The following is a 19144-nucleotide window of genomic DNA, read 5'->3' as shown; positions in this document are numbered from 1 at the left end:
GAAATAATTGATAAATTACACTTCATCAAAATGAAAACTTTTGTGTTTCAAAGGATACCATCAAGAAAGTGAAAAAGCAACCCCTGAGTGGGAGCAAATATTTGTAAATCATATATTTGATAAGGGACTTGAATCTAGAATATATAAAGAACCTCTACAAGTCAGTAATAAAAAGACAAATAACCCAACTAAAAAGATGAGCAAAGGTTCTGAATAGACATTTCCTCAAAGAAGATATACAAATGGCCAATAAAAACCTGATGCTAATATCATCCTCAATGGGGAAAAACTGAGAGCTTTCCCCTTAAGGTCAGGAACAAGACAGGAACGTCCACTCTCGCCACTGTTATTCAACATAGTATTGGAAGTCCTAGCCTCAGCAATCAGACGACACAAAGAAATAAAAAGCATCAAAAACGACAGGGAGGAAGTCAAACTTTCACTCTTTGCAGATGACATGAAATTCTATGTGGAAAACCCAAAAGATTCCACCGAAAAACTGCTAGAACCGATTCATGAATTCAGCAAAGTTGTAGGATATAAAATCAGTGCACAGAAACAGTTGCATTCCTATACACCAACAATGAAGCAACAGAAAGAGAAATCAAGGTATCAATCCCATTTACAATTGCACCAAAAACCATAAAACACCTAGGAATAAATCTAACCAAAGAGGTGAAACATCTATACACTGAAAAGTATAGAAAGCTTATGAAAGAAACTGAAGAGAACACAAAAAAATGGAAAAATGTTCCATGCTCCCGGATTGGAAGAACAAACATTATTAAAATGTCAATACTATCCAAAGCAATCTACATTTTCAATTCAATCCCTATCAAAATAACTCCAGCATTCTTCACAGACCTAAAACAAGTAATCCTAAAATTTGTATGAATCAGAAAAGACTCCTAAAAGCCAAAGCAATCTTCAAAAAGAAAACCAAAGCTGGAGGCATCACAATCCCAGACTTCAAGCTGTATTACAAATCTGTAATCATCAAGACAGTATGGTACTGGCATAAAAACAGACACTCAGATCAATGGAACAGAACAGAGAACCCAGAAATGGACCCACAAACGTATGGCCAACTAATCTTTGACAAAGCAGGAAAGAATATCCAATGGAATAAAGACAGTCTCTTCTTCAGCAAGTGGTGCTGGGAAAACTGGACAGCGACCTGCAGAAGAATGAACCTGGACCACTTTCTTACACCATACACAAAAATAAACTCAAAATGGATGAAAGACCTCAATGTAAGGCAGGAAGTCATCAAAATCCTCAAGGAGAAAGCAGGAAAAAACCTCTTTGACCTCGGCCACAGCAACTTCTTACTCAACACGTCTCCAGAGGCAAGGGAAACAAAAGCAAAAATGAACTACTGGGACCTCATCAAAATAAAAAGCTTCTGCACAGTGAAGGAAACAAGCAGCAAAACTAAAAGGCAACTGCCAGAATGGGAGAAGATATTTGCAAATGACATATCCAGATAAAGGGTTAGTATCCAAAATCTATAAAGAACTTATCAAACTCAACACCCAAAGAACAAACAATCCAGTGAAGTAATGGACAAAAGACATGAATAGACACTTCTCCAAAGAAGACATCCTGATGGCCAACCGACACATGAAATATACTCAACATCATTCATCATCAGGGAGATACAAATTAAAACCACAATGAGATACCACCTCACACCTGTCAGAATGGCTAACATTAACAACTCAGGCAACGACAGATGTTGACGAGGATGCAGAGAAAGAGGATCTCTTTTGCACTGCTGGTGGGAATGCAAACTGGTGCAGCCACTCTGGAAAACAGTATGGAGGTTCCTCAAAAAACTAAAAATAGAACTACCCTACGACCCGGCAATTGTACTACTAGGCATTTACCCAAGGAACACAGGTGTGCTGTTGGCCAATAGTAAGTTTATGAAAAGATGCCTAACATCATTAGTCATCAGGGAAATACAAATCAAACCACGAGATACCATTTCTTACCACTAGGTGTTTAGAATAAAAGATTCAGATAACAAGTGTTGGTGAAGAGGTGGAGGAATTGGAACCCTCATACACTACTGATAGGAAAGTAGAATGGTGTAGCTACTCTGCTAAAGAGTGGCAGTACTTCAAACAATTAAACATAGAGTTACCATATGACCCAGCAATTCCCCTTGTAGGTATATTCTCAAGAAAAATGAAAACATGTCTACACAGAAACTTGTACAAATGTTCATAGCAACATTATTTATAATATCCAAATAGTGAAAACAACCCAAATGTCCATTAAGGAACAGCCAGATAAACAAAATGTGGTATATTCATACAATGGAATATTATTCTGCATAAAAAGAAGAAATGAAGTACTAGCACATGCTACAACATAAACCTTGAAAATAATATGTTAAGTGAAAGAAGCTAGTCACTAAAGACCAGATACTATATAATTCATTCATATGAAAATCCAGAATAGGGAAATCTATAGACAGAATGTAGATTAATGGTTGCCTCAGGCTGGGAGCTGTGGAAGGGAAGATGGAAGAGGAGGGTTATATTAGTGTTCTCCAGAGACACAAATCAATAGAATGTGTGTATATAAAGAAGGAGATTTATTTTAAGGAATTGATTTATACAATTATGGAGGCTGGTGAGTTCAAAATCTGCAGGGTGGCCAATAGGCTGAGACCCAGGATAAACTGATGATGTAGTTCAAGTGTAAAGACCAAAAGTCCTTCCTGCTTTGAGTAAATCAGTCTTTTATTCTATTCAGGCCTTGAAACGGATTGGATGAGGTTCAAAGTCCATCTATTTAAGTATTAATCTCATCCAAAAACACCTTCATAGAAACATCCATAATAATGTTTCACCACATTTCTGGGCACTGTGGCCCAGTCAAGTTGACACACAAATTAACCATCACAAGATTAATAGATAAAGGTACAGGGTTTATTTCTGAGATGATGAAAATGTTCTAAAATTGACTGTGGTAATGGTTGAACATGTCTGTAAATACACTAAAAAACACTGAACTATACAATTTAATAGGTGAAATGTATGTGAATTACACTTCAATAAAGCTATTTTTTTTTCAAAAGGACAAACTACACTAATACCACCACTACCACTAATCTTCATATCCTTGGAAAATGCAAACAAATTATTTTACCCATAATTCTCACTCTACATATACAGAAACTGAGACTTAGAGACATTAAATGATTCATCAGGGTCACATAGGTAATAATGTCAAAGCAGGGAATCAAACTCAAGTCTTTGGGCTTTCAAATCAAAATTTCTGCAATACAATGAAAAGCAATCGCTGTTTCAATCTAAGAAAGAGGCCTACTCAGAAAGATGTCTATGTCTACAGCCATGATCTATCAAAAATTATTTTTTAAACTAATAACAGCAGTACTAAAGGCAGCTTTCAAGTTCTGTACTAGGCCAGGCAAACAAAAAATATAACAGCCCTACAGACTACATCTTTTGATTTTTCTCTAATCCTTGTCTACTATCAAAGGAAGTATCTAGGAGAAAAAAATTACAAATTCCATATACTGTGTGGATCTTTATGTTTTGTGAATTCATGTTTGGTATAAACTTAATCTACTAAGTTTAGTATCTTTAAAAAGTACTTCGATCTCGCTTTCGTAAAATAAAAGGTGGGTCTTAAAACAATACCTCTTAAGTGTGGCATTATCTCCATAACAAACTAAAACTATTATCAAAATGTAGTCTCTTTGGGAAACCACAAATAGTTCCTTTTAACCTCAAAGGCTACTAGGTGTATGTGCAAATGCCCACTTAAAGAAGTCCAACTTTTAATTTATCATGATCACTAAATGGGCTTCATCCAGAGTTAGAGCTGCATTATACATTTCTGACCCCCACAATCATAAGGACAAGCTTTGATTTATATTACAATTGAGAATGAGCCTCAAGATATTGTACAGGAAATTAATGTTTGGCTTGGGTATTCTCATGGCTTATAGCAATATTGTAGTTGATGGCATAAACCAGGGAACCTATTAAGCAGCACATCCAATTTGTCCATGGTTCCATTGCCCTCTAGTGGCGATTTTGCAACTAGTTATTAACGGTAGCCTTTGAAAGTCAGCAAGTGCTTCTCAAAGCGTGTAAGCAGATCAACATCAACAGCAACATCCAGGAACTTCTTAGACATACAAATTTCAAGCCCTAACTAAGATCTAGTGAAAAGAAACTCTGTGGATGGTACCCAACAGTCTGTTTCAATGTACCCTCCAGGCAATTCTGATGCACAGTAACTTTTGGGAACCACTCACTAGTTTAAGGGAAGCATTTTATTCAATTTGAAGTAAATGTGAATACAGATAGGTGCATGTGATGGTTAGTTCTGTGTGTCAACTTGACTGGACTAAGGGATGTCCAAATAGCTATTAAATAAAACATTATTCTTGGTGGTTTGTGACAGTATTTCTTAAAGAGATTAGCATTTGAGTTGGTGAATTGAGTAAAGCAAAAGTCCTCCCCAACATGGATGAGTATCATCTACTGGGTCTAAACAGAACAAAAAGGCAGAGGAAAGGCAAATTTGCTCTCTCTCTACTTGAGCTAAGACATCCATCTTTTCCTGCCCTCAGAATATTGGCATTTCTGGTTTTAAGATTTCAGACTCAGATGAATAATTACACCATTAGCCCCCCCAATTCTCAGGCTTTCAGCCTTAGACTGAATTACACCACTGGCTTTCATGATTCTCCAGCTTGCAGACAGAGATCATGGGACTTTTCAGCCTCCTTAACCATATGAGCCAATTCCTATAATAAATCTCCTCTTGTATGTATGTATGTATGTATGTATGTATGTATGTATGTATGTATGTATCTATCTATCTATCTATCTCCTATTGGTCCTTTCTCTGAAGAAACCTAATACAGTAAATATAAGTGTTCTTTTATAAGAGTATTGCTCATAATTATTCCTATGCTTTTTCTGAATTTTGAAAGGTCTTTTATATGCACAGAATACTCTAAGAAAAGCTTACATTCATTTGGGGAGATTTAAAAGTGCTAAAAAGCCATGACTAACTGATACAGAAAACCATAGGATAAAATGAATAAAAGTAAATTCATTTTAAGACCTTGCTGACTAACCAAAACATCTGACCAGGATCTACCTATTTGTTACTTGTCTATAAATCAGAGAGAAAATGTTTGTTCGATGAACTAAATATTAAATCCAGGTTTGGGTGGGGAATTTAATAGCCAAGCTCTTTAATGGATGTATATTATTTTCTACCCATTTTTCCATTACATAAATTGCTACTTCCCATTACATATATTGTTAATTGAATCATTCAAACTATCAGAGACAGTACCTCAGCCACATCCCGAGCTAAGGCCAAAAACTATGTAAGGCAGACTTTTTAAAAATTATATTTTGAATAAATATTTCAATAATTTTAAAATCATGTATAACTTAGTGTCAGCTCTAGGCTGTTAATGGTCACTTACTCTGTTCATCAGATAAAGATGGTGTGGTTCTACAAAAAGCAAAATAGACTTGAGGTAAAAAAAGAAAAAAAAAATTATATATATATATGAGATTTGATCTATGTGACCTTTGGTAAGTTTCCTAAACTCTATAAGTCATGGTTTCCCAGCTAAAGAGTAGTGGGAAAAAATGATATCTATATTACTGAGGTTTTGTGAGGGTCAAGTACACAAGACTAAAGGAAGATTAAATGTTAAAAGAAACTTATACATCACGTTTAAGAAAATATCCCAGAAAGAATGGCATATATTACAGAGTATTAAAATTGTTATTGATTAATAAAAAGATGGCCGTATCTCCTACTGCACAAAACCCTTACAAATAACCACTATAAACTCTGCACAAAATATAGAAAAAAACTAACTGAAAGCACTTGAGGGAAAAAAAGCAAGCAGACATTGAAGAGGGGGTCAACATTTATAAGAAAGAATGGCACTGAGCAAGGATAGACCCCAGTCAACACACTGAGTACACAAACACAGAAAACCTGCAGTCTTAGTGGTTAAAGCCTAGAAGACAGAGTATGGAGTGACCACAGCAGCTGAAAAGTGAGGGTGAAAATCCTAGGGAAAGAGAGAGCCAATAGAAAGTAAGCCTTACTCCATATATTAAATAGTCTTCTAATTCTCTGACTGACTCTGAACAATATATAGAAGGGCAAAATCCAATCAGCACAATGAAGGCTAAGCAAATAAAGACCGTTCAGAGTTTGAAGTTCAGGTTAGCTGTCTGCTAAAAGAAAAAAAATATATTCTTCTGAAAAACAAACATGATCAAGGGAGGTCTAAAATACATCATTCATAACATCCAGGACACACAAAAAAATTAGTAGACCTATGAGAAAACAGGAAAATATGACCTGTACTCAAGAGCAAAGGCAATCAATGGAGACCACACCTGAGATGACTCAGATACTGAAATTAACACACAAGGATTTTAAAGCATCTATTACAGTTATGGTCAAGGATATAAAGGAAACATGGTCATAGTAATACAAAATCTTAGCAGAGAAATAGAAACCATAAAAAATGAAAATTCTAGAACATAAACATAAAATCTCTGAAATTTTTTAAAAATCCATTGGATGGGAGTGCCTGGTGGCTCACTTTGTTAAGAATCCAACTTCAGCTCTGATCATCATCTCATGGTTTGTGAGTTTGAGCCCCACATCAGGCTCTCTACTGTCAGCACAGTGCCGGTTTCTGATCCTCTGTCCCCCTCGCTCTCTGCCCCTCCCCCCTCACATGCTGGCTCTCTCTTTTTCTCTCTCTTTCAAAAATAAATACAAACATTTTTAAAAAATTCATTGGATGAACTTAACAGTAGATTTAAGATGAAGGAAGAAGTCAATGAACTTGAAAACAAATCCAGTAAGAACAGAAAACATAAATTGGAAAAAAAATGAACAGAGCTTCTCAGAAATCTGTGGGATAACATCAATAAGTCTAACACATGTGTCAATGGAGTCCAAGAAGAGAAGTAAAATGATAGAAAGAATATGTGAAGAATAATGACTGGAAACTTTCTAAATATAGTAAAAGACTAAAATTTACAGGTTCAAGAAGCACAGAGAGCCCCAATTAGGATAAATCCAAAGAAAAACTACACCCATAAACACAGTAGTCAAACTACTGCAAACAAAACACTAAAGGTAAAATCTAAAAACATCCAGAGAAAAACAACCAATTACATATAGGGGATATAATTTGAATAACTAACTTCTCATCAGAAACAATGGAGGCCAGAAATTAGCAAAATAATCTTTAAAATGCATAAGGGGAAAAGAAAACTGTCAACCCAGAACTCTGTATCCAGAAAAAATATAAGAACAAAGGAATAATAAAGACATGTTGAGATAAGGGGTGCCTGCGTGGCTCAGTTGGTTAAGCCTCCAACTCCTGATTTCCACTCAGGTCATGATCTTATAGTTTATGAGCTCGAGCCCTGTATTGGGCTCCACACTGTATTCTCAGTCTCTCAAAATAAATAAATAAACTTAAAAAAAAAAAAGACACGTTCAGATCAAAGAAAACAATTCATCATCGACAAACCTAAACTACAGAAAATGCTAAAAGATGTTCTCTAGGCTGAAGGGAAATGATAACACATGAATATTCAAATCACCAGAAAGGAATAAAGAGCACTTTCTGTTTATGCCTCAAAGTCTGTCTTTTAAAATGACTCAAAGATTCTGATTAAAGTGCTACTAAATGGGCCTAACTTCTTTTCCCAACTTCACTTTCTCAAACATACAGGCATACATAGCACCAAACATGCAGGGATGGGGAAATATTCAATAAGTGGTATTCACATATACAAGGATTAAGTACCCAAAGTAAACTGTAGATTCTCTAGTTCCTGCAAGGTTTTTCCACACTGCCTATCTTTCTCAATGGAGATACTGAGTTTATATACTCTATAAATATAACCACTTTTGTTAGTCAATATTTTGTTTCACTTACTATAAAATGAAAACTGCAAACATTAAACATTCTGAAAGATAACTCATCAGTTTCTATAAATGCTTCAGTATATAACCTTTTCAAGGAACAGAACTCTATTATACACTTGTTTTGTACCCCGAACAATACCTAACAGAATGGTGGGCAGAGTGAGTGTTTAACATTTACTTATTGTTTTCAAATAGCTTTGATAGTTGAAATGTGTTGTATCCAGTTAACTTTAATCTCATCCCAAAAGTTATACAGTAGTTTTACATTAATTTAGAAGACTAGGGATGCCCAGATGGCTCAGTTTGTTGAGTGTTCGACTTTGGCTCAGGTCATGAGTTTAAGCTGCGTGTTGGGCTCTGTGCTGACAGCCCAGAGCCTGGAGCCCACTTTGAGTTCTGTGTCTCCCTCTCTCTCTGTCCCTCCCCTGCACGCTCTCTCACACTCTCTTTCTCTCTCTAAAATAAATTAAAAAATTTTTTAAGTTATAAGACTAAATGTGGAAACGGAAATTTTTTCTCCTGGTATTAGAGAAGGCTATTGTTTGAGGACTCATTCATTAACAGCTGACCCAAGGAAAAGAAAAGGTAAGAAACTGAAAAAGAAAAGAGAATCTGATGGGAAAAGTTTGATTATTTCCAGAAGTTCAACGTAATCTTATTGTCCTATTTATTCCTAGGACCAAAATTTACTTCTTACTGTAAGGAGTAATGCAAAAAACTATTAATATATGATTTGGTTAAAGTCCTTTCCCTATTTTTTAATCAGGCTATTTTAGTTTTGTTATTGTTGAGCTGTAGTTCCTCCTCCATTCTGGATATTAATCCCTTATCAGATACAGACATTTCCCTGAAGAAGATATACAAATGGCTAACAGGTATATAAAAAGATGTTCAACATCACTAATAGAGAAGTGCAAATCAACACTATAATGAGATTATCACCTCACACCTATTAGCATAGCCACTATCAAAAATAGAAAAAATAGAAAATGTTGGTGAGGACGTGAAGAAACTGGAAGAAACCCTAGTATACTATTAGTAGAACTATAAAATGATGCAGCCAGCCACTATCAAAAAATGGTATGGAGACTCCTCAAAAGATTAAAAATGGAGTTTAGCAATCCCACTTCTGGGTATACATCCAAAAGAGATGAAAGCAGGATCTTGGAGAAATATTTGCAAACCCATGTTCACAATGGCATTATTCACAATACCCAAGAGATGGAAGCAACCCAGTGATGGATAAACAGAGAAAATGTGGCATATGCATACAACAAAATATTACTCAGCCTTTAAAAAGAAAGAAATCCTGTCACACGGCACAACAGACAACATGCTACGTAAAATGTACCAGTCACAAAAAAGACAAAAACTCTGAGATTCCCCTTGTATGAGGTATCTAAAGTAGATACCTGTTTCAAATTTATAGAAACAGAGGGGTGCCTGGGTGGCTCAGTCGGTTAAGTGTCCGACTTCAGCTCAGGTCATGATCTCACAGTTTGTGAGTTCAAGCCCCGCGTCAGGCTCTGTGCTGACAGCTCAGAGCCTGGAGCCTGTTTCAGATTCTGTGTCTCCCTCTCTCTCTGCCCCTCCCCTGCTCATGCTCTGTCTCTGTCTCAAAAATAAATAAACATTAAAAAATTTTTTTTTTTTAATTTATAGAAACTGAATATAGAACTATAGTTCCCAGAGGCTGGAGAGAGGAAAATGGGAAGTTGTTCAATGAGAAAAGAGTCTCAGTTTTACAAGACGAAAAAGTTACAGAGATGCACAAGGTGAATGCTAGTTAACACGATTAAACTGTGCATTTAACAATGGTAAACTTTATGTTTTGCTTTTTTCTTCTTTCTTTCCATTCCCTTTCCCTCTACCCAATCTGTCCCAAACTCAAAATATATGCACTGAATCAACAAAATAGAGGAAGGAAAAATGAGCATTCTGTTCTTCTCCTCCCTTTGAGTTCTCCACAACAAGCATTAGTTTTGGTTCCGAAACAGTGAGGGGAAAATTGGAGGGAAGTTCAATTCCAGGCTTCTGATTTGGGGGAACCAGAACATTTCTTCCAATTCAGGTCAAGTTGGCAACTCTACCAGGCAATAGGGAAACGTATCTGAGTACTCAAGATCTTTAAAGCCCAATGAGAAATTAATTTAAATAATAAAATATTACAATACTCTCTCATATTCATAGTTAATATACCAAAACTGATCTCAAAATAAAGGAAAGAAAGAGAGAGAGAGAGAGGGATGGAAGAAAGAGGGTACGAAGGAAGGGGGGCAGGAAGGAGGCAAAAATAAGAAACAACACATACATATGACATTTTCTTTACTAACCAATGAAACAAAAAATAAAAAAACATATCTCGTAAATGAATAGCTATTCCATTAGAAAATACTTCATTCTACAATCTCTTTCAGCTGCTATTCCATCAATTTCATCAGGTTTTGTTTCTTCATTTCTGTTTGGATGCAAAGTCCCATAATAAACAATAAGAAAAATAATTCCAAGGACCAGACTAAGAGCTATAGTGATACTGATAGGTATAAAATAGTCTGAATTAAAAATAGAGACTGGGCAAACCCAAAACCCAATCAATATCCCCACTGTGACCAGTACCCTTACAATATAATAACAGAACATTGGATATTTGGTGTTCTGTCCCTTAATATTAAAAAATGTAAAGGTAAGTATGAATCCAACAACAACTCTGTATAAGAATTCCATACTTATAGAAGCACAAAACTGAGTTTGCTTTTTAAATGCCCACAATATCCCTAAAAACCAAAGAAATAACAACAGAAATAATGCAATCTTAACATTTATGAATAAAAGAAGTACAACACTCAGCATCCAAGATAATAATGTAAACAATTTGTAAAAGAGGTATGTGAGTTTAGGACAGAATCCATTAAGGAGATTTTTATCAGGCAAGGATTTTCTTAAAGCTACTTGATAATCAACAGTCGACCAAGAAATAGCACAGCAAGAAACCATGATGGCAGCATCTACAAAACAAAAAATAAAAACATATATTGTTATAGGAATAATAGTAGCAATATCAAATTACTATATGCCATACATGCTTTATCTGTATATATGCATGCCCACAAACATGTCAGGCACCTTATATATTCATTTCATCTAATCTTTGAAGTAGATATTAATATTCCCATATTACATATGAAAGAATTGATGCTTAGAGAATATACATATTACTTGACTCAAGTCACACAGCTAGCAAGTTGCAGAGATCTGAAGCTAAATCCGCCTGAGGGTTCCAAAGTTGGTTTACTTAAATGCTACATTAGACTGCTTTATAAAATTTTAAATAAATTCACTGCACAAATCTTATTGAGCAACTTATATAATGAAAACTGCACACTCTAGAAGTTCTCTAAGAGACTACAGTTACAGTCCTAGTCTTTCCAGTCTTTTTTGGCTTTGACCTTGGACATATACCTAATTCTCCAAGAGACAGCAAGATGGGGGATGGGGGTAGGAAGGGAAAGAGGAAAAGAGGGATGTTAAACAGAAAATTAATGTCAGTACAAGGTATCAACAAGCTTAATTTCCATTTCTATAAGACGAATCAAATGAGCAAATATATTCTAAAACTTACAAATTTCAATAGGTTTGACATCTTTGTCCCATTTTTTTCCCCCAACAAGTAACAGAAGAGTAAGTTCATTACTACTGTAAAAAGGTATGCCATTAGCCCCATTGCCAAAGCTGGGAACTTTAACAGAACTGAAAGCAAAGACATTAGAGAATTAGAATTTAAAGCAGACTACAGAATGCTATTCCTTCCCATTTAGCCTCATTGGAGGTCTATATATTATGATAAAAAGGCAGACTTAAAATAAACTGACCTATTAAAGAGGATTATGATTATAAATGCCTTTGTCTACCCTCCTGGTTTTACCATATTCCACTCTGGACCACACAATTAGCTGAACTTTTTTTTTTCTTCTTTAATTCAAACGTATTTTAATTAAAGCATCTCTTTCCCCTAAATTTTGTTTTTTTCTAATTAGTTTTATCTTCTACCAAATACATATACATAACAATTGAACAAATAAACAAAAACAAATTAATACACATATATAACTTAAAAGTCAGTAAGTACTATAGAACTTATAAGAAAAATACCCTGTTCTACCCCCCTCCTCACTTCTCAGTCGCAACCCCCAGAGGAAATCACTATCAATTTCTAGTTTTTCTTCTGACACTTATTGCCATATTTGCAAGTAAAACACACCTATTCTATTTCATAATTTATCTGCTTTAGACAGTGCTTACTGATTTCCTATTTGGAAAGAGGAAAATTTAGCACATACACACATATATGCACATGCTCCTTGCATTTTTCTCTCCCTCCATCTGCCCAACGGAGTAACATCACAATTTTTGGTAAAAGTCTATATTCGGTGTTTATCTTACTATAACTACATAAGTAGAGCTTTTTTTTTTTTTTTTTTACTGCTCAGCCAAGTATTACATTCATTATATTTTCTTTCCTTTAAAACTGCCCATTGCTCCTTTACTTGTTTAGTTTTTTATAAATTTATTAATATTTCTTAGGAAAATCTTCAAATTAATTAATAAAACTCCCCTATGGGGGCACCTGGGTGGCTCAGTCGGTTAAGCTTCCGACTTCAGCTCAGGTCATGATCTCATGGTCCATGAGTTTGAGCCCCGCGTCGGGCTCTGTGCTGACAGCTCAGAGGCTGGAGCCTGTTTCAGATTCTGTGTCTCCCTCTCTCTGACCCTCCCCCGTTCATGCTCTGTCTCTCTCGGTCTCAAAAATAAATAAACGTTAAAAAAAATTTTTTTTAAAAACTCCCCTATATATATCTACCAGTTCTTATTTTTTTAAGAATATAATCCTCCTGGTCTAAGGTGGTTGTTCCCAAGGTTTGCTTCCTGCCTTCCAAGAACTTCCCTTCACTTCTCTTCGGTGTTGACTTCTGTTTCCTGTTCTCATGTTTCTTTCTCGCTTTATTCCCATGTTTTTACCAAGCATTCTCCAGATATTCCTGAGAGAAGCTGCATCTAAGCAAAAATTTTTAAGACCATGTATGCCTCAAAATGTCTTTACTCTACCTTCAAATTTGATACACAGTTTTGCTAGAAATAGAATTGAGTGTTTAAAAATGTTTTCCATTAAAATTCTAAAGTCATTGCTCTATAAGCTCTAATTTCAAGTACTAGGGTTAAGAATTTCAATGCCATTCAGTTTCTCTATCCTTAAGTAATTTTTTTTCTCTCAAATCTTACAGAAAGTTATCTTTATTCTTGCTTCTCTGAATGTTATAATGATGGGCTTGGTATGCCCATTTTTATTCATGCTTTCAATCTAATAACCCACATCCTTCAGTGATATGCTATTTTATTCTTCGGTGGTTTCACTACAAATCACAATATGCATATCAAATATATCAAAATTATAAGTTAATGCTCTACCTCAGAGGTGGATTTACAACAATGGTAATGAAGCTTAAATTTCAGGGACTCACACTTGCCCAGGTTCCTTCCAAGCCTAGCAAAGCCCTAGCAATGTGTTCACTTTGTCATGTATTTTATAAGATTCAGGAAAATAAAACATTTTAATTGAAGTTGATTAAAATCCCTGTCTCTACCCCTACTTACTCTCTCTTACATTTTCCCTTGCTGTATTGAAGTAGTTGTGGGTCATTTTGGAGATCTGGCTAAAGGGAAACTGAGTTGAGAATACATTAAGTGTAGGTCTGAGGGACATGTTTATAAGATCTGTTTCAATAATTAAGATTAGTAAGTGACAGAGCTAGAATTCTGTTTGCCTGATTTTAACACTTCACTAGATTGCCATCAACAGGCCTTTGACTATGTAACAGGAAGGCATGATGATCTTGCCTCATCCAGTAGACGTTATTAGTTTGACACTACTTCCCATTTCTTACTAATCTATATGCTCTAACATATTTTTCTTGTAATTTAGCTAATGTAACACTATATTATACTCTACCCAAACTGAATTCCTTGTCTTTGCCAAACCATGTCTTTGCCTATGTATTTCTCTCAGTCTGAAATGCCCTTGCCCAATTACACATACACAGATCCTTATTAATTTCTTTTTGATTTGACATTATTGACACCGGTGAAGAAAACCTAAGACTCTCAATATTTACTGAGACATCAACAATAAACTAATGTTGTCAATTCACACTATTTAAAATTAGTTACTTCATCTAAAAAAATTGTATATACTCTGATATTATAGCACATTATTGACAAAATTGCCAGGGTTTTTCCCAAATTTAACAATCAAAAAAATATGCATATTATTAATAATCTGTGACATTGAATGAAGTTTTTCTAAGTTAAAATAAAAAACAAATTTCAATCAACTATGCTAAAAATCGGATTGAAATTTTCTGTTCTCTCCATAAATATTATAAAATGATAATCAAATCAAGTCAGTCAGAGAGTACATGCCAAAAAATTTAGAAGAGTATCAAAATAATAAAAACATATTACTTTTTTCTCTCGTGAAATTTATAGTATTTGTCACCTTTCTTACATCTGTAATTTACTACAATTTATTTTATTTTTTAAAAATGTTTACTTTCGGGGCGCCTGGGTGGCTCAGTCGTTGAGCCGCAGACTTCGGCTCAGGTCATGATCTCGCGGTCCGTGAGTTCGAGCCCTGCGTCAGGCTCTGTGCTGACAGCTCAGAGCCTGCAGCCTGTTCAGATTCTGTGTCTCCCTCTCTCTCTGACCCGTCGGGCTCTGTGCTGACAGCTCAGAGGCTGGAGCCTGTTTCAGATTCTGTGTCTCCCTCTCTCTGACCCTCCCCCGTTCATGCTCTGTCTCTCTCTGTCTCAAAAATAAATAAACGTTAAAAAAAAAATTTTAAACGTTTACTTTCATACCTTTTATGGACTGAACTGTGGTCCTCCAAAATTCATATAGTGAAGCCCTAACCCTCAGTGTGACTCTGTTTTGAGATAGTGCCTTAAAGAGGTAATGAAGGTTAAATGAGGTCACATGGGCATGGCTCAAATCTGATAGGACTAGTGTCCCTATAAGAAGAAGAAGAGACACCAGAGAACTTTCTCCACACAGAGGAAAGGCCATGTGAGGACACAGCAAGAAGGTGGCCATCTGCAACCCAAAGATAGAGCCCTTACCAGAAACCAACCCAAATGACACCTTGATCTTAGACTTCCTGTCTCCCGAACTATAAAAAATATATATTTCTGATGATTAAGCTGTGAAATTCTATTATGGAAGCCTACACAGACTAACACAATACCTAATTTGTTTACATATTACATTCTTTTTCTTAAATAGGGTCTTTCTAAATGTTTTAGTTTTACACTTCAAAAAACCCAGATCTACCTTTGCTTTACCTTTTTTCTGGACTACACAAGGAATTTAAAACACTTTAACTCCATTATCTTTTACTGGACTTACACATTTTTGCTGTTTTATACTTTCATTCTATCTTTTTCTTAACCACATAGTATTATTTTCCTTTTATACAATCTTAATGTAGATTTACCCACATATTTACTATTTTCTTTCCTCTTTATTCCTTCTTGCATTTCAGAACACCTCCATTCTGTATGAAGTACATTCTTGGAATTTCCTTTAGTGAGGATATGCTAAGGTATGAATTTCTTTCTACTTAGTTGCTTGTGAGATAAAGGGCTTCCTGAATCTATAGGTAAGTGACTCTCATCAGTTCTGAAATTTTTTCAGCCATTAACTTCTCAAATACTGCCTCTGTTCCATTCTTTCTCTCTCCTTCCCAGACTCTGTTCAGATGTATATTAGACCTTCTCATCTCTTCTTCCATGTCTCTTAATATCTCTTACATATTTCCCATCTCTTTGTCTCCGTAAACTATAATCTGGATAATTTCTTCTGATCTAGCTTTGACTCACTAATTGTCGATACAGTTGTGTCTTATCTAAGTTTTCATTTTCAATTCTTAAAATTTTTAATTCTCAAAAATTCTGCTCTTTTGTCAAATACACAATTCATTTTTTTAATTTTTTTTAATGTTTATTTATTTTTGAGAGAGACAGAGACAGAACATGAACAGGGGAGGGACAGAGAGAGAGGGACAGGGAGACTGAAGCAGTCTCCAGGATCTGAGCTGTCATCACAGAGCCTGACATGGGGCTCAAACCCACAGACTGGGAGATCATGACCTGAGCTGAAGTCAGACACTTAACCAACTGAGCTACCCAGGCACCCCTACACAATTCATTTTTTATAGCTTCCTATTCCATATTTTCAAGTTCATCATTTACCTCTTTCAACATAATAGGAAGTATGTCATACTTGGCAACCATTAATTTCCAATATCTAAAGCCTTACTACATACATTTTTTTCTATTTCTGCTGATTCTTACTCATGATGCCTTATTCCTTCTAGTGCTATAAATTATTGTAAAACATTCATTCTCCTTGGAAAACTGTGAAAATTATTTGAGGCCTAAGAGAAAGTGAATTCCTCCAGGGAGGATTTATATTTGTTTGTGCTAGACAGGGTCACTATCAGTCTGGGACCACTTTAACCTATATTCATAGGTTATAGGCTTTTATTGGTTTGTTTTTGGGGTTTTTTTTGTCTTGTTTTGTTTTTTGGACTAACCAAAGGTGAGAATTTTGATTGCACAATTGTTACAGTGTTATGTTTACCTTCTCTACTCGGCACCAGGCAATATTCCTTGCTGTCTCTTCAAAGTAGAGAGGGAGGTAAGTAACTTCACACTTTTATCTTGAGGAGGGTACCTTTTGGAGTACCAGTTTTACAGATTAGAATTTTCTACCAGATGTCTTTCCCTTGTGAGGACTCTGAGTTTTGTCTTCAGTCTTCCCCACACTGGAAGCTATTGAAACAATCTATTATTTATAGGTTTGGTTAAAACCTCCAGGTATGCCTTCAAAGTCTTACTTAACCCTGCTGTGTTCCCACTTTCACATATTTTGGATTGTTGTATCAGATTGTTTTATGGCTTTAGGAAGGCTTTTGAAAACATTTATCCAATTGTTTTACATATTTTCAGAGAGAGGATTAATTCAAGTAATTTTGCCTTTCAGTGGTAGGGTTTATTTAAATAATCTGAGTTTTCCATCTGCTTTCCATCTTCTAAACATTTGTTGATATTTCTAATCTGCTATTCTACTCTGCATTCTCTTTGTCCTTGTGGGTTTATATTGTTTTTACTCCTTTACTCTCCTTTTTAGTATAATTTCAGGAAAGTGCAAAGATAAAGAATATGTTCAGTCTTCTGAAGTACTTCTATATATAACCTGATTATTTTTTACATTTTGAATTATTCTTCCTGATTGTCAAAACAATATGTGATTTCTGCAGAAAATTTTTAAATTCAGAAAAGTATAAAGAAGATGAAATAAAATCACTCATAATCCTACTACCCAGAAGCAGCCACAGTTAACATTTTTGCATATTTTCTTCCAGACATTTTTATATAATGATTTCTTTGTATCCTTAAAAGTATGCTGATAGAAAATTTCATACTGCTTTTTGCCTAAATTTTATTTTAGAATTACTTTCTTGTCATCAAAAGTTATCTGTAAGTACTATTTCTAGTGGCTATATCATTTTTTATACTAACAGTCTACAATAAGTTATTTACTAATTCCACTGTTAGCCAATTAGGTTTCTCATTTTTTGCTATTTTTTACTAACACCTCAACTTCTTATTTCATGAAGAAACTAAAGGATGAGGATAGAACCGTAACATATAGCTAGCTGTCACTGGAACCCATTGTTGGTCTGGATGCTGTGTACTACTCAAAATCATCAAAAGATCCACCATAATATAGGCTGTAAGTTCTAAATGTTGATCTTCCAGCTTCAGGAACTATATGATATAGAACTTTTAAGCCCAAACCCACAAAGTCTTTGTATCACAAGGAATAAAATGTCTCATAAGTAGGTTCTCTTCAATGTCTTACTATCAAAGTAAAGGTAAAAACATTAAAAGGGGCTGCAGTCTAGAGGTTTATGGGAAACCAGAAACAGGAAGCCTGGGAGAATGAACGGATCTCATGGGTGACTCTACCATAGAGAGAACTCCAGGGAAGATGATAATCTGTTCCTCTGAGATGAATCCATGTCTGCACAGAACAATAGTCATTATTGAAAACTGGGTCTATTATTTAGCAAGTAGGTTTTTTTAATATCTAAATTAAATACCTAAAAAGGTTTTTTTTTAATGGAAATACCAAATTCTGGAAATTCCCAGAATTTACCCTATGAATAAACTTCACACATGCAAAATGATGGCTACATAAGATTACTCATTGTAATTTTACAATAGTAAAATATTAGAAACAACCTAAATTAACGTAAATATGGGACTTGTTAAATAACTCATTGTACATCCATAATTTGTAATCTTATACAGATAATAAAAATGAATGAGGGAGCTCTTTCTGTACAGATATGGATAGATTTCCAACACATACTGTTAAGTTCAAAAAGCAAAGACAGATTTTATGTTTACCATTTCTGTAAAAGAAACAATAGGAAAAAAGGATATAGGCTTTTTAAAATTTTTTCTGAAAGAATCATCAAAAAATTGACAATAATAGTTTCCTTTCTGGGCAGATGAAAAGAAGGAATGGGAATAAGGGAGAGAGAGAATATGTCTTCATATACTTTTTGATACTTCCACAATGTACTTCTTTTCAAAAAAAATGAATAATTCTAAAAAGAAAAAATGTAAGAAAAATTCTAAAACCTGCCAAAGAGCTGTGTAGTTGACACAAGATCTCAGTGTATTCATTTCACATACGGTGTGAGGAAAGACTTACACTGAGTGAAATTTGCTTGACCATGCTCCAGAAGGGTGTAGAGCTGCAAAACAAGTTGTGGGCAGCCTTCCAGGTAGGTCTCAAATAGCCTGAGCATGCTCAAGTCAGTCATTCTATCTATAACTTCTTTATGCTGATCAATTTGTTCTTCCATGAAGTTATCAGTTTTGCTGCTGTATTTGAAAGCCACATGATAACCTTTTTTCAAGGCAAACCAATACCTGTAAAAACAAACATTTATCTCCAGTAATATATTCTTTATAAGTGTATGTTAATATACATAATAATTTTGGAAAAGGCAACATGTTTAAGTATAGAATTTTCA

General features: G+C 35.0%; 1 protein-coding gene across 2 annotated transcripts in view; it reads right to left on the bottom strand.

Moving 5' to 3' along the window:
* Positions 1-10291: 10291 nt before the first annotated feature.
* Positions 10292-19144, bottom strand: part of XKR9 (XK related 9) — a 40641-nt gene continuing 31788 nt past the window's right edge. For both annotated transcript variants that reach the window (XM_078441594.2, XM_078441593.1), the window contains 2 exons: positions 18820-19040; positions 10292-10988 (listed from right to left, as the gene is read on the bottom strand). In XM_078441594.2, coding sequence (XP_078297720.1) covers positions 10360-10988; positions 18820-19040 — 850 coding nt within the window. In that variant the 3' untranslated portion in view covers positions 10292-10359. The remainder of the gene's footprint in view (positions 10989-18819; positions 19041-19144) is intronic.

Source organism: Panthera onca, chromosome F2 (assembly GCF_046562875.1).
Source record: "Panthera onca isolate mPanOnc1 chromosome F2, mPanOnc1 haplotype 2, whole genome shotgun sequence".
Lineage (NCBI taxonomy): Eukaryota > Metazoa > Chordata > Mammalia > Carnivora > Felidae > Panthera > Panthera onca.
The sequence above is the reverse complement of the archived record's forward strand: the minus strand, read 5'-3'. Positions and strand labels throughout refer to the sequence as shown.